A 20,636-nucleotide genomic window follows, 5' to 3' on the forward strand; every position below is an offset into this window, starting at 1 on the left:
GGGGGAAGGGAGGAATCAGGATTTGATGATCAGCCATGATCAAAATGAATGGTGGAGCAGGCTCGAAGGGCCAAATGGCCTACTCCTGCTTCTAGAATCACAGTATCCCTACAGTGCAGAAGGAGGCCATTTGGCCCATTGAGTCCGCATTGACCACAATCCCATCCAGGCCCTATTCCTGTAACCCAACATACTTACCCTGCTAATCCCAATACTAGGGGCAATTTAACATGGCCAATGCATCTAACCTGCACATCTTTGGACTGTGGGAGAAAACCGGAGCTCCCGGAGGAAACCCACACAAACATGGGGTGAATGTGCAAGCTCCACACAAACTCCAAGGCCAGAATTGAACCTAGCGCTGTGAGGCAGCAGTGTGCCACTGTTTCTCTGTTTCAAACAAAAATGGAGCTTGCTAACAAACATTGATTTTATCCCACCAGAGTTTATGCGCTGTTCACTGTGTAAATTGACACCAGGTGCAGATAGGATCAGGTTGGATATATTGCTGCCTCTCGATGCAGTGGGCACCCATTTTCTGTCCTCTCAAATAGGAAAGGTACCAATCACACATAATTCAGGGACAAAATGGATCAACCCAACAGAGATTCTCACTGGAAAAGATGATGCTGACAATAAACAAGATCGTATTCAGGTTCAAGCTGAAACGCGACATTCATGTCAACAAACATCTCCAGTAAGAGAAAATCTAACTATCTCCCCTTGACATTCAATGGCATTATTTCTGAATTCCCCACTATCAACATTCTGGGGGTTACCATTGACCAGGGCCTGAACTGGTCCAGCCACATAAACACTGTGGCTACCAGAGCAGGTCAGAAGGTAGGAATCCTGCAGTGAGTAACTCACCTCCTGACTCTCCAAAGCAGCCCATTTGATTGGCACCCTGTCCACTACATTCGATATCTATTCCCTCCATCACCAGCACACAGTGTCAGCCAAGTGTACCATCTACAAGATGCCCTGCAACAACTCGCCCAGGCTCCTTCAACAGCATCTTCCACATTCTCAACCTCTACCACCTAAAAGGACAAGGGCAGCAGATACCTGGGAACACCATCACCTGGAAGTTCCCCTCCAAGACACACACCATCCTGACTTGGAAATATATCAACTGTTCCTTCACTGTCATTGGATCAAAATCCTGGAGATCTCTCCCCAACTGTACTGCGGGTGTGTGGGATTACTATTATCAAATAAACTGGTTGGGCTTTAACCTGGTGTTGTCAGACTTCTTACTGTGTGTACCTACACCACATGGACTGCAGCAGTTCAAGAAGGCAGCTCACCCACCACCTTCTGAAGGTCAATTACAGATGGGCGATAAACGCCGGAATAAACGTGAAATAAGTGATAAAACAGGACAATGCTACAGGAAATCTCTCTTCCCCAGTAGGATTAGCCCACCTCTGCTCTGGGAAACTATGTCCCCAGTTAGCACTCAGCAACTTCAGAATAAAGAATATGTGAATATTTATTTTAAAAATACATTATTAAAGATTTGAAAATCATCATTTTTTTTCTGGTTTAACTGAAGGGTGGTATCTTATATATTTGGATCCAGCTTTTTGCCAGTAAATTGGGTACAGTCCTTCCATTCTGCTGCTGAAGGTCGTTGTGTCCTCAATACGTGCATTCTGCCTTTGCTGGGAGGAGTTGCAGATCATTGCAGGCTTTAGGAGGGATAGAGAGGGAGAGAAATAGACAGAGATAGAGAGAGTGAAATAGACACAGAGAGAGAAATAGACAGGGAGAGAGAGAGAGAACAGCAGAGGCAGAGGGAGAAGCATAAAGAGAGATAAAGGGAAGGTGTCAGAGGAATAAGAGAGGAGAAGCCCGGGGATTCTCTACTGCAAGTTGCTGTAGTGATGGCTGCTCACAGATTGGTGCTGATCCGACATGGGGAGAGTACCTGGAACCAGGAGAACCGCTTCTGCGGCTGGTTCGATGCTGACCTGTCCGAAACCGGGCTGCAGGAGGCGGCCAGGGGAGCCCGGGCTCTCAGTGAAGCCGGCTACCAGTTCGACATCTGCTACACCTCGGTGCTGAAGCGGGCCATCCGCACTCTGTGGACAGTGCTGGACGGGGTGGACCAGATGTGGCTGCCGGTGGTCAGGACCTGGCGCCTCAATGAGAGGCATTACGGCGGCCTGACCGGCCTCAACAAGGCGGAGACGGCGGCCAAGCACGGGGAGCAGCAAGTGAAGATCTGGAGGAGATCCTTCGATGTCCCCCCACCTCCCATGGAATCAGACCATGACTTCTATTCCACCATCAGCAAGGTCTAAGCACTCTTTAAATAATAAATACGTTACTATGGGAATAGATACATTATTATATAGAATTGATACATTATAATGTAGAATCGATACATTGTATCGAATAGATACATTATTATGGGAATAGATACATTGTACAGAATAGATACATTACTCTATAAAATAGATGTTATGGGAATAGATACATTATTATGGAAATAGGTACATTATTATATAGGCTACATTACTATATATAGATACATTATCGTATAGATTAGATACATAGTTATGTCGAAACATAAAATATAACATAGAATTATGACGTAGATACATTATGGGAATAGCTATATATGGAATAGATACATTACCATGGGAATAGGCTGTGATATGGTATGTTACTGATTTGATCATTCAGAGGTCAGTATTATGGTTTCAAACAGAACCCTGATTACTGGGGACATTTAAATCTAATACAATCAATCTGGAATGAAAATAGTTTGCGGAAGCTGATGGTGACTGTTTAATTACAAGACTTTCTTTTATCCATCTGACTCACTGCTCCCCTCGAGGGAGTCGAAATCTGCCCCTTTACCCGTTCTGACCTACTTGCCATTCCAGTCCCACAGCAGAATGGATGAATCATAGAATCCCGAAAGTGCAAGACGAGGCCATTCGGCCCATTAAGTCTGCACCAACTCTCCAAAAGAGCATCTGACCCTAGCCCAACCCTTCCTCGTCCTATCCCCGTAGCCCCACTTTTTTATCCAGATAATCCTCCTAACCTTCATATATTGGGACATTAAAGGGCAATTTAGCACAGCCAATCCACCTAAACTATACATCTTTGGATTTTTAACTTCTCTCGGAAATGGCCCAGCAAGCCAACTCAGGTGTACCAAACAAAAACCAAAAATGCTGGAAAATCTCAGCAGGTCTGACAGCATCTGTGGAGACAGAATAGACCCAACATTTCAAGTCTGAATGACCCTTCATCAGAGCATCCGCAGTAGTTTGCTTTTATCAGTTGTACCAAAATGGTCTGAAAATCTATAGCCCACACAGACTGCAGCAGTTTAAGGAGGCAGCTCACCACCAGCTATCTCCTCGAGGGCAATTAGGGATGGGTGCAATAATTACCCACCTTGCCAGTGATGTCCAAAGGCTGTATGTATTTTAAATAATATGTTAATTGATGTATTAAATAGTGTATACTTTTTTATATACCTTAACTAATATTGAGTTTAAATAATAGAGTAAATCTATATACATTAAATATTGTTCCTATTTGCTGTATTTATTCTGATAATGAAAAGTGAATTTTCTTTTCCAAACTTCTGAAATTCAGTTCTGCTCAGCATAAATACAAAGCACCTCAATCAGGGAACATTAACTCGCATCAACATGAACATTTTACAAATCAGGTTTTGCACACTGAATGAATATTGATTTTTTCTTCACAGCTCTGTATGTGCAATACAGAGTGAATTTGTGCACTAATTAACTATCTTTAAAATGGCTAATGTAATTTAATATTGCTTTTTTGCTCTATTTTTAAATAATTACTAAAGCATTTGTGTAACTCAGATTTCCATATATTTCCCATAGACTGTGTGAGACAGTATACATAATTAGTGTGTATTATTGTGACACACACATGCATTTCAATACACATATACACACTTTACACACACAGGTACACAAACGCATGCACACACATACACACCCCACACACTTCAACACATATTTACACACCCATTTACACACATACACAGATGTGTACACACACATTTACACATATGTGCACATGTACATTGACACATATATGCAAATACACTTCAACATACATTTACACACATACATGTAAACATACACTTCAACATATTTACATGCATGTACACACACACACACACACACACACACAAACCTGCTTTCAACAGTCATTCTAATTTATCACCTCACCCTTGCCTTCCAATCCAACCCTGGAAGACACTCCCTTGGATATTGGGGTGATTGGAACAAGTGGAGAAGCAATGATAGCTAAAGAGAAAAAGACATGGACAGAGAGGGATGTCCAGAACGAGATAGACAGATGGACAGAAATAGATAAACGAAGGAGCTGATGGGGATCAAGGGAGTTAGAAAGCAAGATAGAAAATCAAAGAAAGACAGAAAGATAGAGGCACAGTAAAGGTTAGAAAGAAAGATGGACTGTGATAGAGGGAAAGAGACAAAAAAATGAAATATATAGATAGGTATAGGAAGAGAAAAGGATAGACAGGTGTCAGAGAGAGACAGGAGAAACAAGCAGAGGGAGAAAGACAAGACATGTAGGTGGAGAGAAGAGCAGACAGAAAGAGAAACAGAGGAGAGAAAAGGAAACAGAGACACAGGGTGATAGAAACAAAGATTGACAAAGTGTATTTGTGCTTGGTTGCACCACAATGGAATAGCTGAAGTAATTCCTGACCTTACAGAATCAGATCAATCTTCTGCTTCCTCCGGATGTATTTGAAAATCTCTCTTGCCTTTTCCTGTGTCACATATTTAAACCAAACCTATTGCTACCAATGTAAATTGCACAGTCAGAGTAAAAACACAACCTGGGAAAAGAGCAGCAGGAGATTCAGTTCACTTCACAAATCATTCTTGCAACATCTCTCTGTGTCTCTCTCACTCTGTGTGAGTGTGTCTCTCTATCTCCCCCTCACCCTCTCCCTGTCACTCCGCCCCCTCTCTCTGTCTCCCCCCACTCCCCCGTCTCTGTCTCTCCCTTCCCCTCTCTCTGTCTCCGTTTCGCCTCTCTCTGTCTCTCCCTCCCCCTCGCTCTGTCTCCCCCTCGCTCTGTCTCCCCCTCCATTGTCTCACTCAGGTTCAATCTCTCTGTATCCACGTTCTCTAATCAGAGTAACTAGTGATTTATTTTGAACAGGATGTGCAGCTTATTTCTCATTGTGGCGCAGGTGGGAAAGCATCACTTCTGATTCTAAACCTCTGGTTTGGGTCCCACTCCAGAGGTTTGAACACACAACTCTGACTGACAAACAGTGTAGTGCTGAGGGAGTGCTGCACTGTCAGAGGTGCTGCCTTTCGAATGGGACATTAAATGGAGGCCTCTGATCAAAGAAGTCAGATATATGAGGTGGAGCATGACTCTCTCTTTGCAAGTAAAACACCTAAACTTTGTACAGTTCCTGGTAGCTAAAGGTGTGATTGTTCCCTTAGGATCGTCGCTATGCTGACCTGTCTGAGGATCAGCTTCCCTCATGCGAGAGTCTGAAGGATACGATTGCCCGAGCCCTGCCCTTCTGGGATGAGGAGATTGTGCCACAAATTAAAGCTGGAAAACGAGTGCTGATTGCAGCTCACGGCAACAGCCTGAGGGGAATTGTCAAACATCTGGAAGGTAGCAGCCACTGGTCTAGTTTCAGGTGTTGAGTGGTTTTTATTTGTTGTATTTACAATGCACAGACCTGGACATGCCCAGAGCTGTGTGTTTCATCACCAGTTTTTCCAGAAATGAGACTCCAACCACCATAGTGTCAACGTCACCAAGATTATCTATTTCCATCTCCATATCAAGTTCCTGTCTCTGCCCTGTCTCAGCTTATCTGGGCAGCACAGTGGTTAGTACTGCTGTCTCACAACGCCAGGGACCCAGGTTCGATTCCTGGCTCAGGTCACTGTCTATGTGGAATTTGCACGTTCTCCCCATGTGTGCATGAGTTTCCTCTGGTTGCTCCGATTTCCTCCACACTCCAGGGATGGGAGGTTAGGTGGATTAGCCATGGTTAATGTGTGGGGTTACAGAGAAGGGACTGTGTTGGAGAGTTGGTACAGCCTTGCTGGGCCGAATGGCTTCCTTCTGCACTGTAGGAAATCTATGAAATCTTCAGATTAGCTATGATCTTATTGAACGGCACAGCATGCTTGAGGGGCCAAGTGGCCTACTCCTTCCTGCCCCTAATTCATATCTTCAGTTGAAACCTTATCCATGTCTTTTTTCATTTGTGTCACAAGTAGGCTGACATTAACACTGCAATGAAGTTATTGTGAAAATCCCCTAGTCGCCACGCTCTGGCGCCTGTTTGGGTACACTAAGGGAGAATTTAGCACAGCTAATCCAGCTAACCAGCATGTCTTTCGGACTGTGGGAGGAAACTGAAGCACCTGGAAGAAACCCATGCAGACATAGGGAAAATGTACACACTCTGCACAGACAATGACCCGAGGCAGCAGTGCAAACCACTGTCCCACTGTTCAGCAGTAACGTAATGGCAATGTCACTGGACTAGTAATCCAGAGGCCCAAGGTAATGCTGTGGGAAGATGGATTCAAATCCCACCACGGCAGTTGGTGAAATTTAAATTCAGTTAATAAATCTGGAATTGAAAGTTAGTCTCAGTAATGATGACCATCAAACTCTTCAATTGTTGTAAAAACCCATCTGGTTCACTAATGTCCTTTAGGGAAGGAAATCTGCCATCCTTACCTGGTCTGGCCTACATGTAACTCCAGGCCCACAGCAATGTGGTTGACTGACTCCTTTCCAAACTGGCTGAACAAATGACTCAGTTCAAGGGCCAATAGGGATGGGCCACAAATGCTGACCTTGCCATCGATGCCTACATCCCATGAAATAAAAAAATCCCAAAATCTCTCTGGCTGGCAGCCTCCCATCTTCCAGACTTCATAAACTTCTTCTGAAACTTGGCTGCCTCATTTTCTAATTTGTACCAAGTCCCATTCACCCATTACCTGTATACTGCTGACTCACACTGGCTCCAGGTACCATAATGCATCGCTTTAATATTCTCATCCTCACTTTTAAATCCCTCCATTGCCTCAGCCCCTCCCTATCTCTGTAATCTCCTTCAGCCACATAACTCTCTGAGATAAGTGCAGTTCCAACACTCAAAAAGTTCAACATTACACAGGACAAAGCAGCCTCATTTGTAATCATAGAATCCGCACAGAAGGAAACCTTCGGCCCACCAAGTCCGCACCGACCACAATCCCACCCAGGCCCTATCCCCATAACCCCACATATTTATCCTGCTATCCCTCTAACCTAAGCATCCCAGGACACTAAGGGTCAATTTAGCACGGCTAATCAACCTAACCTGCACATCTTTCAGACTGTGGGAAGAAACTGGAGCACCCGGAAGAAACCCACGCAGACATGGGGAGGACATGCAAACTCCACACAGACAGTGACCCAAGTGAACCTGGGTCCCTGGTGCTGTGAGGTAGCAGAGTTAACCACTGTGCCACCGTACTGCCTGCTTGACTGGCACCCCCTCCAGCACCTTAAATATTAATTCCCTCCACCACCAGCACACAATGTGCATCATCCACAAGGTATATTGCAGCGACTCACCAAAGCACATTGACAACATCTTCCAAACCCGTGACATCTACCACCAAGAAGGGCTAGGGCAGCAGATACATGGGAACACCACAACCTCCAAGTTCCTCTCCAAGTTACTCACCATCCTGGCTTGGGAATATATTGCTGTTCCTTTACTGTCGCTGGAATTCCGCCCCCCCAACCCCGAACAGCACTGTGGATGTTTCTATGGATGATTCCAATTAGGGATGGACTATAAATATCTTCCAGCCAGTGATGCCTACATCTTACAAAATAATAAGTTTTAAAAAGTCTCTCCTTCTCCAATTCATACCTGATTTTTATCATTCCACCATTGGCAGTGGTGCCTTCAGCTGCTCAGGCTAAACTCTGGAATTTACCCCAAACCTCTGCGTTTCCCTATCTCACCTCTTTTAAGACACTAGTTAACCTTAATCCTACAATCACATTTTTGATCATTTTTCCTACTTTTTGGTTGAGTCTCATTGTCGAACATTTATCTGACAATGTTCCTGTGTAACGCTGTGGGATATTCTACAATTAATAAAATGTCGTAGGCTATAGATTTCAGTGAAGGTCTGGGGTGCTGTGTGATTGTACACAAAGTTTAAACTGAAGGGATAAGTTTTTTTCAGCACAATCTCTCTGAAATTGGCCAAACCAGTGTGAAAGGCTGAGGAATTTCAAGCATAAATTAGACCTAGAGCAAATTGAGTTTCCCCAACCTATTGTGATCATACAATAGAATTGTAGAATCCCAACAGTGCAGAAGGAGGCCATTCGGCCCACCATGTCTGCACCAACGACAAGCCCAGAGGGCCTAGAAACCTAAACGCAATGTTCTCAGAGCTTTTCAATGTAATTTTGTTTTAATGTACTGAAAATCTGGCCACTGCACCAGATTAACAGAAACTCATGATTCCGTCAGGTTTCCAAAAGTCAATTTTAATGATTTAAAATTGAGTTGCTCACAGCTTCATTGGGATACATTTCACTTATATTAATTAAACTGTACCAGGTTACTGCCTGATATAACACATAAGGAGGCCATTCGTCTTATGTCCATGCTGGTTTTCTGTAAAATCAGCTCATTCCATTTTCCCACCTTTACCCAGAATCCTGAAATTCTCTCCAGATAATGATCCAATTCTCTTTGAAAACCTCAATTCAATCTGTCTCCATCACACTCTCAGACAGTACATTCCAGATCCTAACTACTCACTGTGTGAATCTGTCTCCACAACACTCTCAGACAATACATTCCAGATCTTAACTACTCACTGTGTGAGAAGATATTTCGTCCTGTTGCCGTTGGATCTTTTGTCAATCATCTTCACTCTCTGGTTCCTGATCACTCCGCTAATGGGGACAGTTTCGCCCCTTCTGCACTCACGGGGTTTTAAGCATGAATTCATAGAATCATAGAATCCCTACAGTGCAGAAAGAGGCTATTCAGCCAATCGAGTCTGCACCGACAACAATCCCACCCAGGCCCTTTCGTTGTAACTCCACATATTTACCCCACTAATCCCTCTAACCTACGCATCCCAGGACACTAAGGGGCAATTTAGCATGGCTAATGCACCTAACCTGCACATCTTTGGAGTGTGGGAGGAAACTGGAGCACCCAGAGGAAACCCATGCAGAAACGGGGAGAATGTGCAGGCTCCGCACAGACAGTGACCCAAGCCAGGAATTGAACCTGGGTCCCTGGCGCTGGAAGGCCGCAGTGCTAATCACTGTGCCACCCATATTAAGGAATTTTTCGCTTTTTAAAAAATTACATTCTAAAGGATTGTATATTTTTAAGTTTTGAAAAATGCAAATAAACTTGAGTACAGCCTCTAGGGAAAAAGGACTTTGTAAAACCTGCACAATTCTGTGGGTGATTTGGGCTCAGGTTGCACCCCGTGGTCAAGATTCCCAATCTCAACAGTCCAGTGAAATTCAGAGTGGAGAGGTTGGGAAAATTGGAATGGAGATCATTTCATGCAGCTTCTAGTGAGAAGATCAAGAGCCTGGAAAACAGCAGGGGTCCCGTTTGGCATAATTAGATGGTATGGGAACTGAGGTGATGTGAAAGGGAATGTACAAAATAATAATCAGATTGGCTGTTGGAATGCATTGGGCTTTTCCTCCGAGGCATGGGGGATTTCAATCTGCATATTGATTGGTCGACCCACATTGGACGCGGTGGGCTCAAGGAGGAGTTCTTGGAATGCTGCCGGGATAGTTTCCTTGAACAGTGTGTGTTGGAGCCGATGAGGGAGCGAGCTATCTTGGATCTGGTGTTATGTAATGAGGCGGGTAGAATTAGGGACCTTGCGGTGAAGGATCCTCTTGGGGAGAGTGATCATTGTATGGTGGAGTTTCTGGTGCAGATGGACGAGGAGAAAGTGGGTTCCCGGACACGCGTCTTTTGTTTGAACAGAGGGGAGTACGGTAGGATGAGAGAAGAATTGGCGAATGTGGACTGGGGGAGCGCGTTGGAAGGTAGGTCTGCTGAGGAGCAGTGGAGGATCTTTAAGGAGATCTTTCTTGGTGCTCAGCAGAAATTTATTCCGATGGTCAAAAAGGACCGTAGGAGGAGAGGTAATAAGCCGTGGATAACGAAGGAGGTGAAGGAAAGTGTTAAATTAAAAGTGGAGGCGTTTAGAGTAGCTAAGAGTAGTGGGCAAGAAGAGGATTGGGAGAGGTTTAAATGTCAACAAAGATTGACAAAGAAGTTGATAAAGAAGGGTAGGAGAAACTATGAAGCTGGGCTAGCGCTTAATATAAAAAAGGATAGCAAGAGTTTTTATAAATATATAAAAAGGAAGAGGCTGGCTAGGGTGAACGTTGGACCCTTAGAGGATGAGAAGGGGGACTTAATGGTAGGGGATGGGGATATGGCTGAGGTCTTGAATAACTTTTTTGTTTTGGTCTTCACGGAGAAGGACGTGAATAATTTGCCGGGTGTTAGCGATGGAAAGGTGGTAGGACTGGAGGGTCTCAATGACATTACTGTTACTAGAGAGGCGGTGCTCGACAGACTGGAGGGGGCTGATTGTGGACAAGTCCCCAGGACCGGATGGAATGCATCCGAGGGTTCTGAAAGAAATGGCGGAGGTGATAGTGGATGCCTTGGTGGTTATTTTCCAGACGTTGCTGGATTCCGGGGAAGTGCTGGAAGATTGGAAAACGGCTAATGTTACGCCGTTGTTTAAGAAGGGTGCCAGGCAAAAGGCAGGGAGTTATAGGCCGGTTAGTTTAACGTCTGTTGTAGGTAAAATGTTAGAATCCGTCATCAAGGAGGAAATAACGAGGCATCTTGAGGGGAATTGTTTGATAGAGCAGACGCAGCACGGTTTCGTTAAAGGGAAGTCATGTCTGACAAATTTACTGGAGTTCTATGAGGATGTGTCTAGGGCGGTGGATAGAGGAGAGCCGGTGGATGTGGTGTTTCTTGATTTTCAGAAGGCGTTTGACAAGGTACCTCACAAGAGGTTATTGCAGAAGGTCAGGGGACATGGAGTTGGGGGTAGGGTGTTAGCGTGGATAGAGGATTGGTTGTCAAATAGGAGGCAGAGAGTGGGGGTCAACGGGTGCTATTCGGATTGGCGGATGGTGACTAGTGGGGTGCCCCAGGGGGCGGTGCGGCGGCCTCAGCTATTTACCATTTATATAGATGATCTGGAGGAGGGAACCGAGTGTAGGGTGTCGAAATTTGCTGATGACACCAAGATTGGTGGAACGGCAAATTGTGCGGAGGGTGTGGAGAGTCTGCAGAAGGATCTAGATAGGCTGGGCGAATGGGCCAGGAAATGGCAAATGGAATTTAATGTTGGCAAGTGCGAGGTGGTCCACTTTGGTAGGAATAATGGTAGGAAGGATTATTACTTATGTGGCGAAAAACTGCAGCAGGCGACGGTGCAGAGGGATCGGGGTCCTTGTGCATGAGTCGCAAAAACCCAGCTTGCAGGTGCAGCAGGTAGTCAGGAAGGCGAATGGGATGCTGGCCTTCATAGCGAGGGGGATTGAATATAAAAGTAGGGAGGTCTTGCTGCGGCTGTATAGGGCATTGGTGAGGCCGCAGCTGGGGTACTGTGTGCAGTTTTGGGCGCCGTACTTACGCAAGGATATTTTGGCCTTGGAGGGAGTGCAGAGGAGGTTTACTAGGCTGATGCCGGAGTTGAGGGGGTTGAACTATGAGGAGAGGCTGAATAAACTAGGCTTGTACTCGTTAGAGTTTAGAAGAATGAGGGGAGATCTCACTGAGACGAATAAGATGATGAATGGGATGGATAGGATAGAGGTGGAGAGACTCTTCCCGCTCAGAAAGGACAATAGGACTAGAGGGCACAGCCTCAAGATAAAGGGGGGGCGGTTTAGAACGGAGTTGAGGAAGAATTTCTTCACTCAAAGGGTGGTGAATCTCTGGAATTCTCTGCCCGTTGAAGTGGTGGAGGCTACCTCGCTAAATATTTTTAAGAAGCGGGTTGATGGGTTTTTGAAAAGAGAGGGGATTGAGGGTTATGGGGAGAGGGCGGGAATGTGGAACTGAGCCACGACAGATCAGCCATGATCTTATTGAATGGCGGGGCAGGCTCGAAGGGCCAGATGGCCTACTCCTGCTCCTATTTCTTATGCTCTTATGTTCTTAAATCTAACATAGAACTAATGGAATAAAATGCTCCTTGGATGCTGGCGGAAGTGAGATTGTCCCCACTTCCTCTGGTAGACATGAATCCACAGCACAAACTTCCTCCTTGACTGAAACTAAACTGACAAACCAGTTCTGCATGGTCAGAAAACATTGCAACCCTGTTGCTCTTCATTGGCACTCAAATCCCATATCAGTGGCTCAGTTAGCTATTAATTCACCTTTAAATCAGAAGGTTGTAGGTTCCTAGGAATGGGATCAGGCTATTCAGCCCCTTAAGCCTGTTTATCATTTAACAGGGTCATGGCTAATCTTATGCCTCAATGCCATTTTCCACTCACTATCACCATATCCCTTAATATCTTTAATAGGTTTAAACTCCACTCCAGAGACTTGAGCGTAGAATACCCCACAGTGCAGTACTGAGGGAGTGCTCCACTGTCATGATGCTGTCTACCAGATGAGACATTATACCTGAGGCTCCATTTGCCTTCCCAGGTAGACACAAAAGACCCCATACTATTTTTGTGACAAAGGGCAGGGGAGACTTCCCTGGTGTCCTGGACAATATTTATCCCTCAGCCAACAGATTATCTGGTCATTATCACACTTTGCTTTGTGGGAGCTTGCTGTGCATAAACTACCTACTTCTTTTCCCTGCCTTAGAAAATACTTCATTCACTGGAAAGAACATTGAATCATCAGAGCATGAAATATAATTAAAGTCCCAATTCAGAAAAGCCATGTATGTGGACCTTAAGTCACAAGTAGCTTGCTCCCAGCCCTTTCTACCATTTCTCAGCATTCTAAAGTAATGGGAGAGAGAATTTCTGGCTTACATGCAGCTAGCCTGTAAGGCCTATCATAGCACAATAGAGAGCTGGATATTGCAATGTGCCATATTGTTTCTCTAGCTCAGCCTGTTCAATACTTGACTCCCAGGCTTTGCATATGGGCCTAGAAGTTGATTAGATTGTAATAACTCAGGAAACTCGACTGGAAAAGAACACCATTTATTTTTAGAACATTAAGTAAAGTCATTACTGTGGTGTACACACACACTACACTCTGCCTGGTACTGTTCAGCAGGCCCAGTCCTGGGCCTACTTTATAAAAGGCTTAAGTAATCAGTTCCAGTTGGGCAAGCCACTGCCTGTTATCAGGGGAACTCCATATTCATCCAGCCCTGGAGGGAGATCCATGAGCGTCATGGGGCTCATCACAACCATGATTCACTCAGTGACAATTCCAGTTAGAACTTTAATTTATAAATTCAAACAGCTAATTCAATTTGGTTGAGCTAATAGTTACAATTTTTTATTTAAAAACAGTTTAATATTGCATCAGTTCAATGATAACTCAGGTCTTGGTGCATGTGTGTGTGTGTGTGTGTGTGTAAGTGTTAGGTCAGGCACAGCATCTGTACAGAGATACAGAGTTAACATTTCATCAGAACTGGCTAATCAGCATTTTCTCTTCTTGTTTTGGATTTCTAGCCTCTGCTGTATTTTACTTGCATGCTGCGGTTGCCACAAGTGTCGATGTGTTTAATTGACAACTATGCGACAGGTCCAGCATGGACATGTCAGGATGAATGCCACAGTCATTTGCTAATTCATACAGAATTGGCAACATTCAGGGAGATGGGGAAAAGCAATTCCAAAGGCTGATGAAATGTTAGCCTTTACCTCCTGGGGGTGGGAACGGTTGGTAGTTGGAATGAAAATTGTACACCCGTTGTATAAAACTCTGATTAGAATACATAGAATTCTACAGTGCAGAAGGAGGCCATTTGGCCCATTGAGTCTGCAATGTACATAATCCCACCCAGGCTCTATACCCATAACCCTATGCATTACCCAAGAGAGTCCCCCTGACACTAAGGGGCAATTTAGCATGGCTAATCCACCTAACCCGCATGCACATCTTTGGGAGGAAACTGAAACACCCACAGGAAACCCATGCACACATGGGGAGAACGTGCCAACTCCACACAGACAGTGACTTCAGCTGGGCATCAAACCTGGGTCCCTGGCGCTGTGAGGCAGCAGTGCTAACCACTGTGCCATCCCTGGCATGACTCTGGAATCTGGAAAGACTACATTGAGCTTTGGTCACTCCACCTCAGGATGAATATAATGGTATTGGCCTTAGAGAGAGTGCCTTGCAGATTTACACTGGGTCTAAGAGGGTTATGAGGTTGCCTAGATTTGACTTGTATTCTCCTCAGTATAGGAGTTTAAGGGGCGACTTAACTGAAGAGTTTGAGATGATTAAAGTTTAGGCTAGATGGAGAGAAACTATTCCCAGAACAAGAGGGCATAACCTTAAAATGAGAGCCAGGTGTGATGTCAGGAAACAAAATGTGAAAATCTGGAACTCTCCTTCATGATTTGAGACTGAAGGTCAAGTTAAACTTTCAAAACTTAATTTGATAGATTTTTGTTGGGTACAGGAAATATTACAGAACCATTTGTATATAAAACCTTGGTGAGATCACGCCCAGAGTTCTGCATAACATTTTGGTCTCCTTATCTGGGATGTGTTTACCATAGAGGAAGTTCAACAGAGGTTCATCACATTAATCCCAAGGGATTGTTTTATGAGAGAAATGGAGGAACCTGGGCCTGTATTCGCTAGAATTTCGAAGAATGTGAGGCGATCTCATTGAAACTCACAGAATTCTTACAGCACAAGAATGTGGATAGGGTATTTCCCCTGGCTGAGTCTGCAACCAGGGGACACAATCCCAGAAAACTGGCAGGCCATTTAAGACCAATATGAGGAGGAATTTCTTTGCTCAGAGGGTGGTGAATCTTTGGAACTTTCTATACTAGAGGGCTGTGGAAGCTCTAACATTGAGTATGTTTAACACAAAAATTGATAGATTTCCAGAATTCTAATGGCATCAAGGGAGATGGGGATAAATAAAGTTGAGGTAAAAATCAGCCATGTTTTTTTTGAATTGTGGAGCCGGGTAGATGGGCTGAATGGTTCAATCCAGCTTCTATTTTCTACGTTGCTATGGTGAGTAAATTGAGTTGAAGTACATGTCAGCCATGGGGTGGCACAGTGGTTCGCACAGCTGTCTCACAGCACCAGCGACCCAGGTTTGATTCCTGGCTTGGGTCACTGTCTATGTGGAGTCTGCACATTCTCCCCGTGTCTGCGTGGGTTTCCTCCCACAGTCCAAAAATGTGTGGGTTAGGTGGATTGGCCAGGCTAAATTACCCCTCAGTGTCAGGGGGACTAGCTAGGGTAAATATGTGGGGTTATGGGGATAGGGCCTGCGTGGGATTCTGGTCGGTGCAGACTTGATGGGTCAAATGGCCTCTTTCTGCACTGTAGGATTCTATGTTCTAACTGAATGGTGGAAGAGTCTCCTCCGATCCCTCTGTCTTTGATGATTTGATATGTTCTTTGATTGGCAGGCATGTCTGAGGAAGCCATCATGGAACTGAATCTCCCAACTGGAATTCCCATCATGTACGAACTGGACAAGAACCTGAAGCCAATGAAGCCCATGCAGTTCCTGGGCGATGAGGAGACTGTCAAGGCAGCAATGGCTGCTGTGGCAGCTCAGGGTAAAGCCAAGAAATGAAGCGCAACACAGAGAGAGGGCAGACACAAGTATGAAGATCAGAAGAATTCCACGATATAGCTTCTTAAAAAAAAATCTATTCATGTGTTTGGGGAATCAAGGCTGCATATAACTCCCAGTTATCATTAGTGAGGAATTGTATTTCCCATCTTGCACTGTGTTCATTGAGCATGCTCAATGGGTCCTTCCTGCTACCATGTTTTCGCTCTCCCACATTAGCGTTCTCCTCCTCTCCTGCCTGTAGTGACGTGTGTTGGATTTCACCACTAGGAGCCATTGTTCACATGGGACAATTTCCATTTCGCGTGTGAGCAGTGAAATGTTAGGCCGCTTCTCCCGTCATTCAATTTATTTGGCACTGAAACCCATCTCCTTGCAGCAGCTCAGATTGAACAAGAGCCGGCAAACACCGATGAGCCGTCAAGTCTCTTACTTAAATCTTCAAGTGATACCAAGGACGACCCTGTCCCAAATGGCATACTGTCGCTACAAAAGCATTTTCACTGCGATGAGATAGACAGTAGAATGATCAGAGATTAGGCATTAAATTCTTTTGCAGAATTATCATAAGGCAGTATTGGTTGGGTTCAACATTCTCAGTGTGTCTTTGTCACAGTCTGGCAATGAGAAGAACTCCAGCCACATCAACTTAGGATTCAATTTCTATAGACGTGGCAGAGTTACGCTGCAGGGTAACTGTCAAGAACACTGGCATTGATACCCTGAGACAATTAGTCATCAAGGCAATCTTTAGCATCTTCACTTAACCCCTCATCAAGAATAAAATAATCACAAGTGAATCTGATCAGGAATTCAGGAGAAACCCCTTTACCCAGAGAGTGATCAGAACTTTCTACTATAGGGAGTGGTTGAGATGAATAGTGCGGATATATTTAAGGGAATGCTAGATAAACACAGGAAGGGGAAAGGAAAAGAGGGATCGTGGGTCGGATTCTCCGTTCTCGTCCGTGGCGGGACTCGTTGCAAGCGAGAAGGGAAAATTTAACATTTGAGCCAAAACTCTGCGGCAAAGGAAAATCCCAACCACCAATGAGGACTGAAGATTCCAGCCTCAGTGATTGGCTGAGATGAAGAGGAGTTCGAAAAACTGTGCATGGAACATAAATACCAACACGGACCAATTGGGCCGAATGGCCTGTTTCTGTGCTTTAACCCATTGAGCTTGCTTAATTCTATGTAACAGTCTCTGATCCTAGGAATTAATGATGGCAAACAATGTCAATTACATCAACCCATCTGGATTACATTAATGCTAACACTGCCAAACCCTGTCAAGATCCACACACTTTACTGAGGGAATAAATTAACCCCTTTTTGTTAATTAGCAATGAAGTCAAACAATCAAGTCGTTAACTGGCAGTTGTTTGGTAACCTTAGAATCGTAGCTGTTTGACACTGTGCATACAAGAAATTAATAGTTTAGGTTCATGAAGGAAAAAGGGTTATAATAATTCAGAAAGAATGGTGTTGATCTTCTGAGATCTGAGGGTGATGAGCTTCTGTTCTTCAGCTGTCCATTGTTCCTGAACCCTGTGCTACTAGTTAAATCCAGGTTCCACACTGCTGCCTGGATCTGGTTTAACTACTGCCTATCTTGGTCAAAGTGATAGACTTTGATGTGTCTGTATCTGGCTGATATCACTGTGTAATCTCAGCTGCTGTCAACTTTCTCTTTCTTTCACCCTGTTGAAGATGCAACCTTCCAGTTTACAGAGACCCCCTCTTCATGTACACCAGAATTCTTAATGCTGCAACTGCAAGATCTAGACTAAAGATTGACACCTGAAGACTTTGTCAAAAAAGCCATCTTATAGATCCATAATTTGTGCTGAAACCCACTCAGTTCTGTTAACCAGTCTGAATGTTCAGTCCATCTGGTGTCATATCACCTCTAACACTATGGTCAGTTTGACTCTCAAATCAGTGACGCATTGGCTAATTGTCCAGAACATGTCCTTCACTCATTTACTTCTGAGCTTCTTAAACAGTAAAAACACTGGGGTTTGAAAGCCCGTCAAACAATCGCAAGGGACCAGGTGCATTCCTGGCCCTCTTACTAAACTTTGCACTAAAGAACCACCTGGAGTTAAACCAGTCAGTTTAGGGAGCAAGTGAGTGTCCATGACCATTCAGATCACTTGAGTTACCTGCACCAACACTCAATGGGGAACATTAACGAGATATGGAGTGAATAAGCTAATGTGAAGGAAGAAGTTGGAAAAATCACACAGTGTCAACTAAGTAAATAGCTACCTTATAATGAGCTTATTGAAACATGTAAGGAAGTCTTGACAGGGTGGATGCTGAGAGGATATTACTCTGTATAACAGAGACAAAAACCGGGGACACAGTTTAAAAATAAGGGGAGTCCTACTGGAGCTGAGATGAGGAGAGTGTAGTTGGTCTGTAGAACTCTCCCCCAGAAAGCTGTCAAGGCTGGCTCAATGGATATTTTAAAATTTGAGTGTGCTAGATTCTTGATTGACTGGGGGTGAAGGGGGAGCAAGGGAAGGTGAAAATATGGAGTTGAGGCCACCATTAGATCCGTCATGATCTTATCAAATGGTGGAGCAAGCTTGAGGAGCTGAATGACATACTCCTGCTCCCAATTCATAACTGTAGTTATCTGGCAGTTTGAGTAGTGAATGGATCATTAATGGACTGAATTGTATAGGGAATGAATGAGAGAGGTTACACAGACAACTCACTGTATCACTGTAAATCAGTATTAAAAATAGCATTGGCACCTCACACAATAGGCCAAGTGGCCTTTGTAATCACAACCAAAGATCAATTGCAAGCACCTTGATGAAACAATCCTCGATCACATTGCTCAGGTGAGGAAGCTCAGAGCACAATGTGCAAACTTAAATCAGAGGCTGTCTCCTGGAATTTTTCAGCAGTCAAAGAGCTAGGAATGGTGTTAGTTTGTGGTTATGTTGTGCTTCCCTGTTCCCCGCCCCACCCCCACAACAGTGTTTCCAATAGTTGAGGACGGTTATTCTTTGTCTTCACTGATTTCTCACTCACCCGCCACCCTGCTCTCCGTGTTGCTGCTTGCATTATGTTGCTGACTGTCACAGTAGGGACTGACAGTGGCTCAAATACAGCCTAGAGTTCAATGTAAGCCCACCTTTGCATTCCAAATTTTCCTGTAAACACTTGAACTGTGAATAAATGTAGCTGTAAGAACAGTTTTGGTGGTCTATTTCTTTATTTAAGTTGTTGGATGGCTCTTTTTCCAATTGCCCCTTAACCTTTGACCCTTCCCTTTTCTTGCCCTCCTCCACACCCCTTTACTCCACCCTCCTCCCCCTCCTATTCCATCTTACCCCATCTCCTTTCCCCATCTCCTTTCCCCTTCACTACCCCTTCTATTCCCAGTAGTAGAGGCTGAGGGGGAGATGAGCAGAAATTGTTTTACACTGCGAGCTGTGATCTGGGAGGCACTGACTGAAAGTTTCTCAACCCCATTCTCCTGCATTTTCTCTGTAACCCTCAATCCCTTTACCAATCAAGAACCTATCCATCTGTCTTAAATGCACTCAGTGATTTGGCCTCCACAACTTTCTGTGGTAACAAATTCCACAGATTCAGCATCCTCTGGTTGAAGAAATTCCTTCTCACATCAGTTCTAAAGGATTGTCTCTTTACTCTCAGACTGTGTCCTTGGATCGTAGATACTCGCACTAATGGAAACATCTTCCCCACTTCCACTTTATCCAGACCTGTCTTTTTTTTTATTCATTCGTGGGACATGGGCATCGCTGGCTGGCCAGCATTTATTGCCCATCCCTAGTTGCTCTTGAGAAAGTGGTGGTGAGCTGCCTTCTTGAATGTTGTAGTCCATGTTCTGTGGGTTCACCCACAATGCCATTAGAGAGGTAATTCCAGGATTTTGACCCAATGACTGCGAAGGAACAGCAATATATTTCTAAGTCAGGATGGTGAGTAGCTTGGAGGGGAACTTGCAGGTGGTGGTGTTCCCATTTATCTGCTGTTCTTGTCCTTCTAGATGGAAGTGGTTGTCTGTTTGGAAGGTGATGTCTAAGGATCTTTGGTGAATTGCTACAGTACATCTTGTAGATAGAACACACTGCAGTTCCCGAGCATCGATGCTGGAGGGATTGAATGTTTGTAGATGTGGTGCCAATCAAGCAGACTGCTTTGTCCTGGATGATATCAAGCTTCTTGAGTGTTGTTGGAGCTGCACCCATCCAGGCAACAAGAGTTTTTATAAATATATAAAAAGGAAGAGGCTGGCTAGGGTGAACGTTGGTCCTTTAGAGGATGAGAAAGGGGAGCTAGTGGTAGGGGATGGGGATATGGCTAAGGTCTTGAATAACTTTTTTGTTTCTGTCTTCACGGAGGAGGACGTGAATAATTTGCCGGGTGTTAGCGATGGAAAGGTGGTAGGAATGGAGGGTCTTAATGACATTACTGTTACTAGGGAGGTGGTGCTCGACAGACTGGAGGGGCTGATTGTGGACAAGTCCCCAGGACCGGATGGAATGCATCCGAGGGTTCTGAAAGAAATGGCGGAGGTGATAGTGGATGCCTTGGTGGTTATTTTCCAGACGTCGCTGGATTCCAGAGAAGTGCCGGAAGATTGGAAAACGGCTAATGTTACGCCGTTGTTTAAGAAGGGTGCCAGGCAAAAGGCGGGGAATTATAGGCCGGTTAGTTTAACGTCTGTGGTAGGTAAAATGTTAGAATCCGTCATTA

At 44.6% G+C, this 20,636-nt stretch overlaps 1 protein-coding gene across 1 annotated transcript; it reads left to right on the top strand.

Moving 5' to 3' along the window:
• The first annotated feature begins 1,648 nt into the window (after positions 1-1,648).
• pgam1b (phosphoglycerate mutase 1b) lies at positions 1,649-19,105 on the top strand. Its single transcript, XM_080205957.1, has 3 exons — positions 1,649-2,303; positions 5,502-5,682; positions 15,721-19,105. Exons 1-3 carry the CDS (start codon positions 1,890-1,892, stop codon positions 15,888-15,890), a joined length of 765 nt encoding a protein of 254 aa, XP_080062083.1. The 5' UTR covers positions 1,649-1,889; the 3' UTR covers positions 15,891-19,105.
• Positions 19,106-20,636: the final 1,531 nt, after the last annotated feature.

The sequence above is a fragment of the Carcharhinus amblyrhynchos genome, chromosome 17 (assembly GCF_965287045.1).
Source record: "Carcharhinus amblyrhynchos chromosome 17, sCarAmb.v2.hapA, whole genome shotgun sequence".
NCBI classification, from domain to species: domain Eukaryota; kingdom Metazoa; phylum Chordata; class Chondrichthyes; order Carcharhiniformes; family Carcharhinidae; genus Carcharhinus; species Carcharhinus amblyrhynchos.

Coding starts and splice junctions, on each gene's coding strand:
- pgam1b (XM_080205957.1), top strand. CDS start 1,890: ATGGCTGCTCACAGATTGGTGCTGATCCGACATGGGGAGAGTACCTGG. Junction 2,304..5,501: donor TCTATTCCACCATCAGCAAG/GTCTAAGCACTC, acceptor TTGTTCCCTTAG/GATCGTCGCTATGCTGACCT. Junction 5,683..15,720: donor AATTGTCAAACATCTGGAAG/GTAGCAGCCACT, acceptor TTTGATTGGCAG/GCATGTCTGAGGAAGCCATC.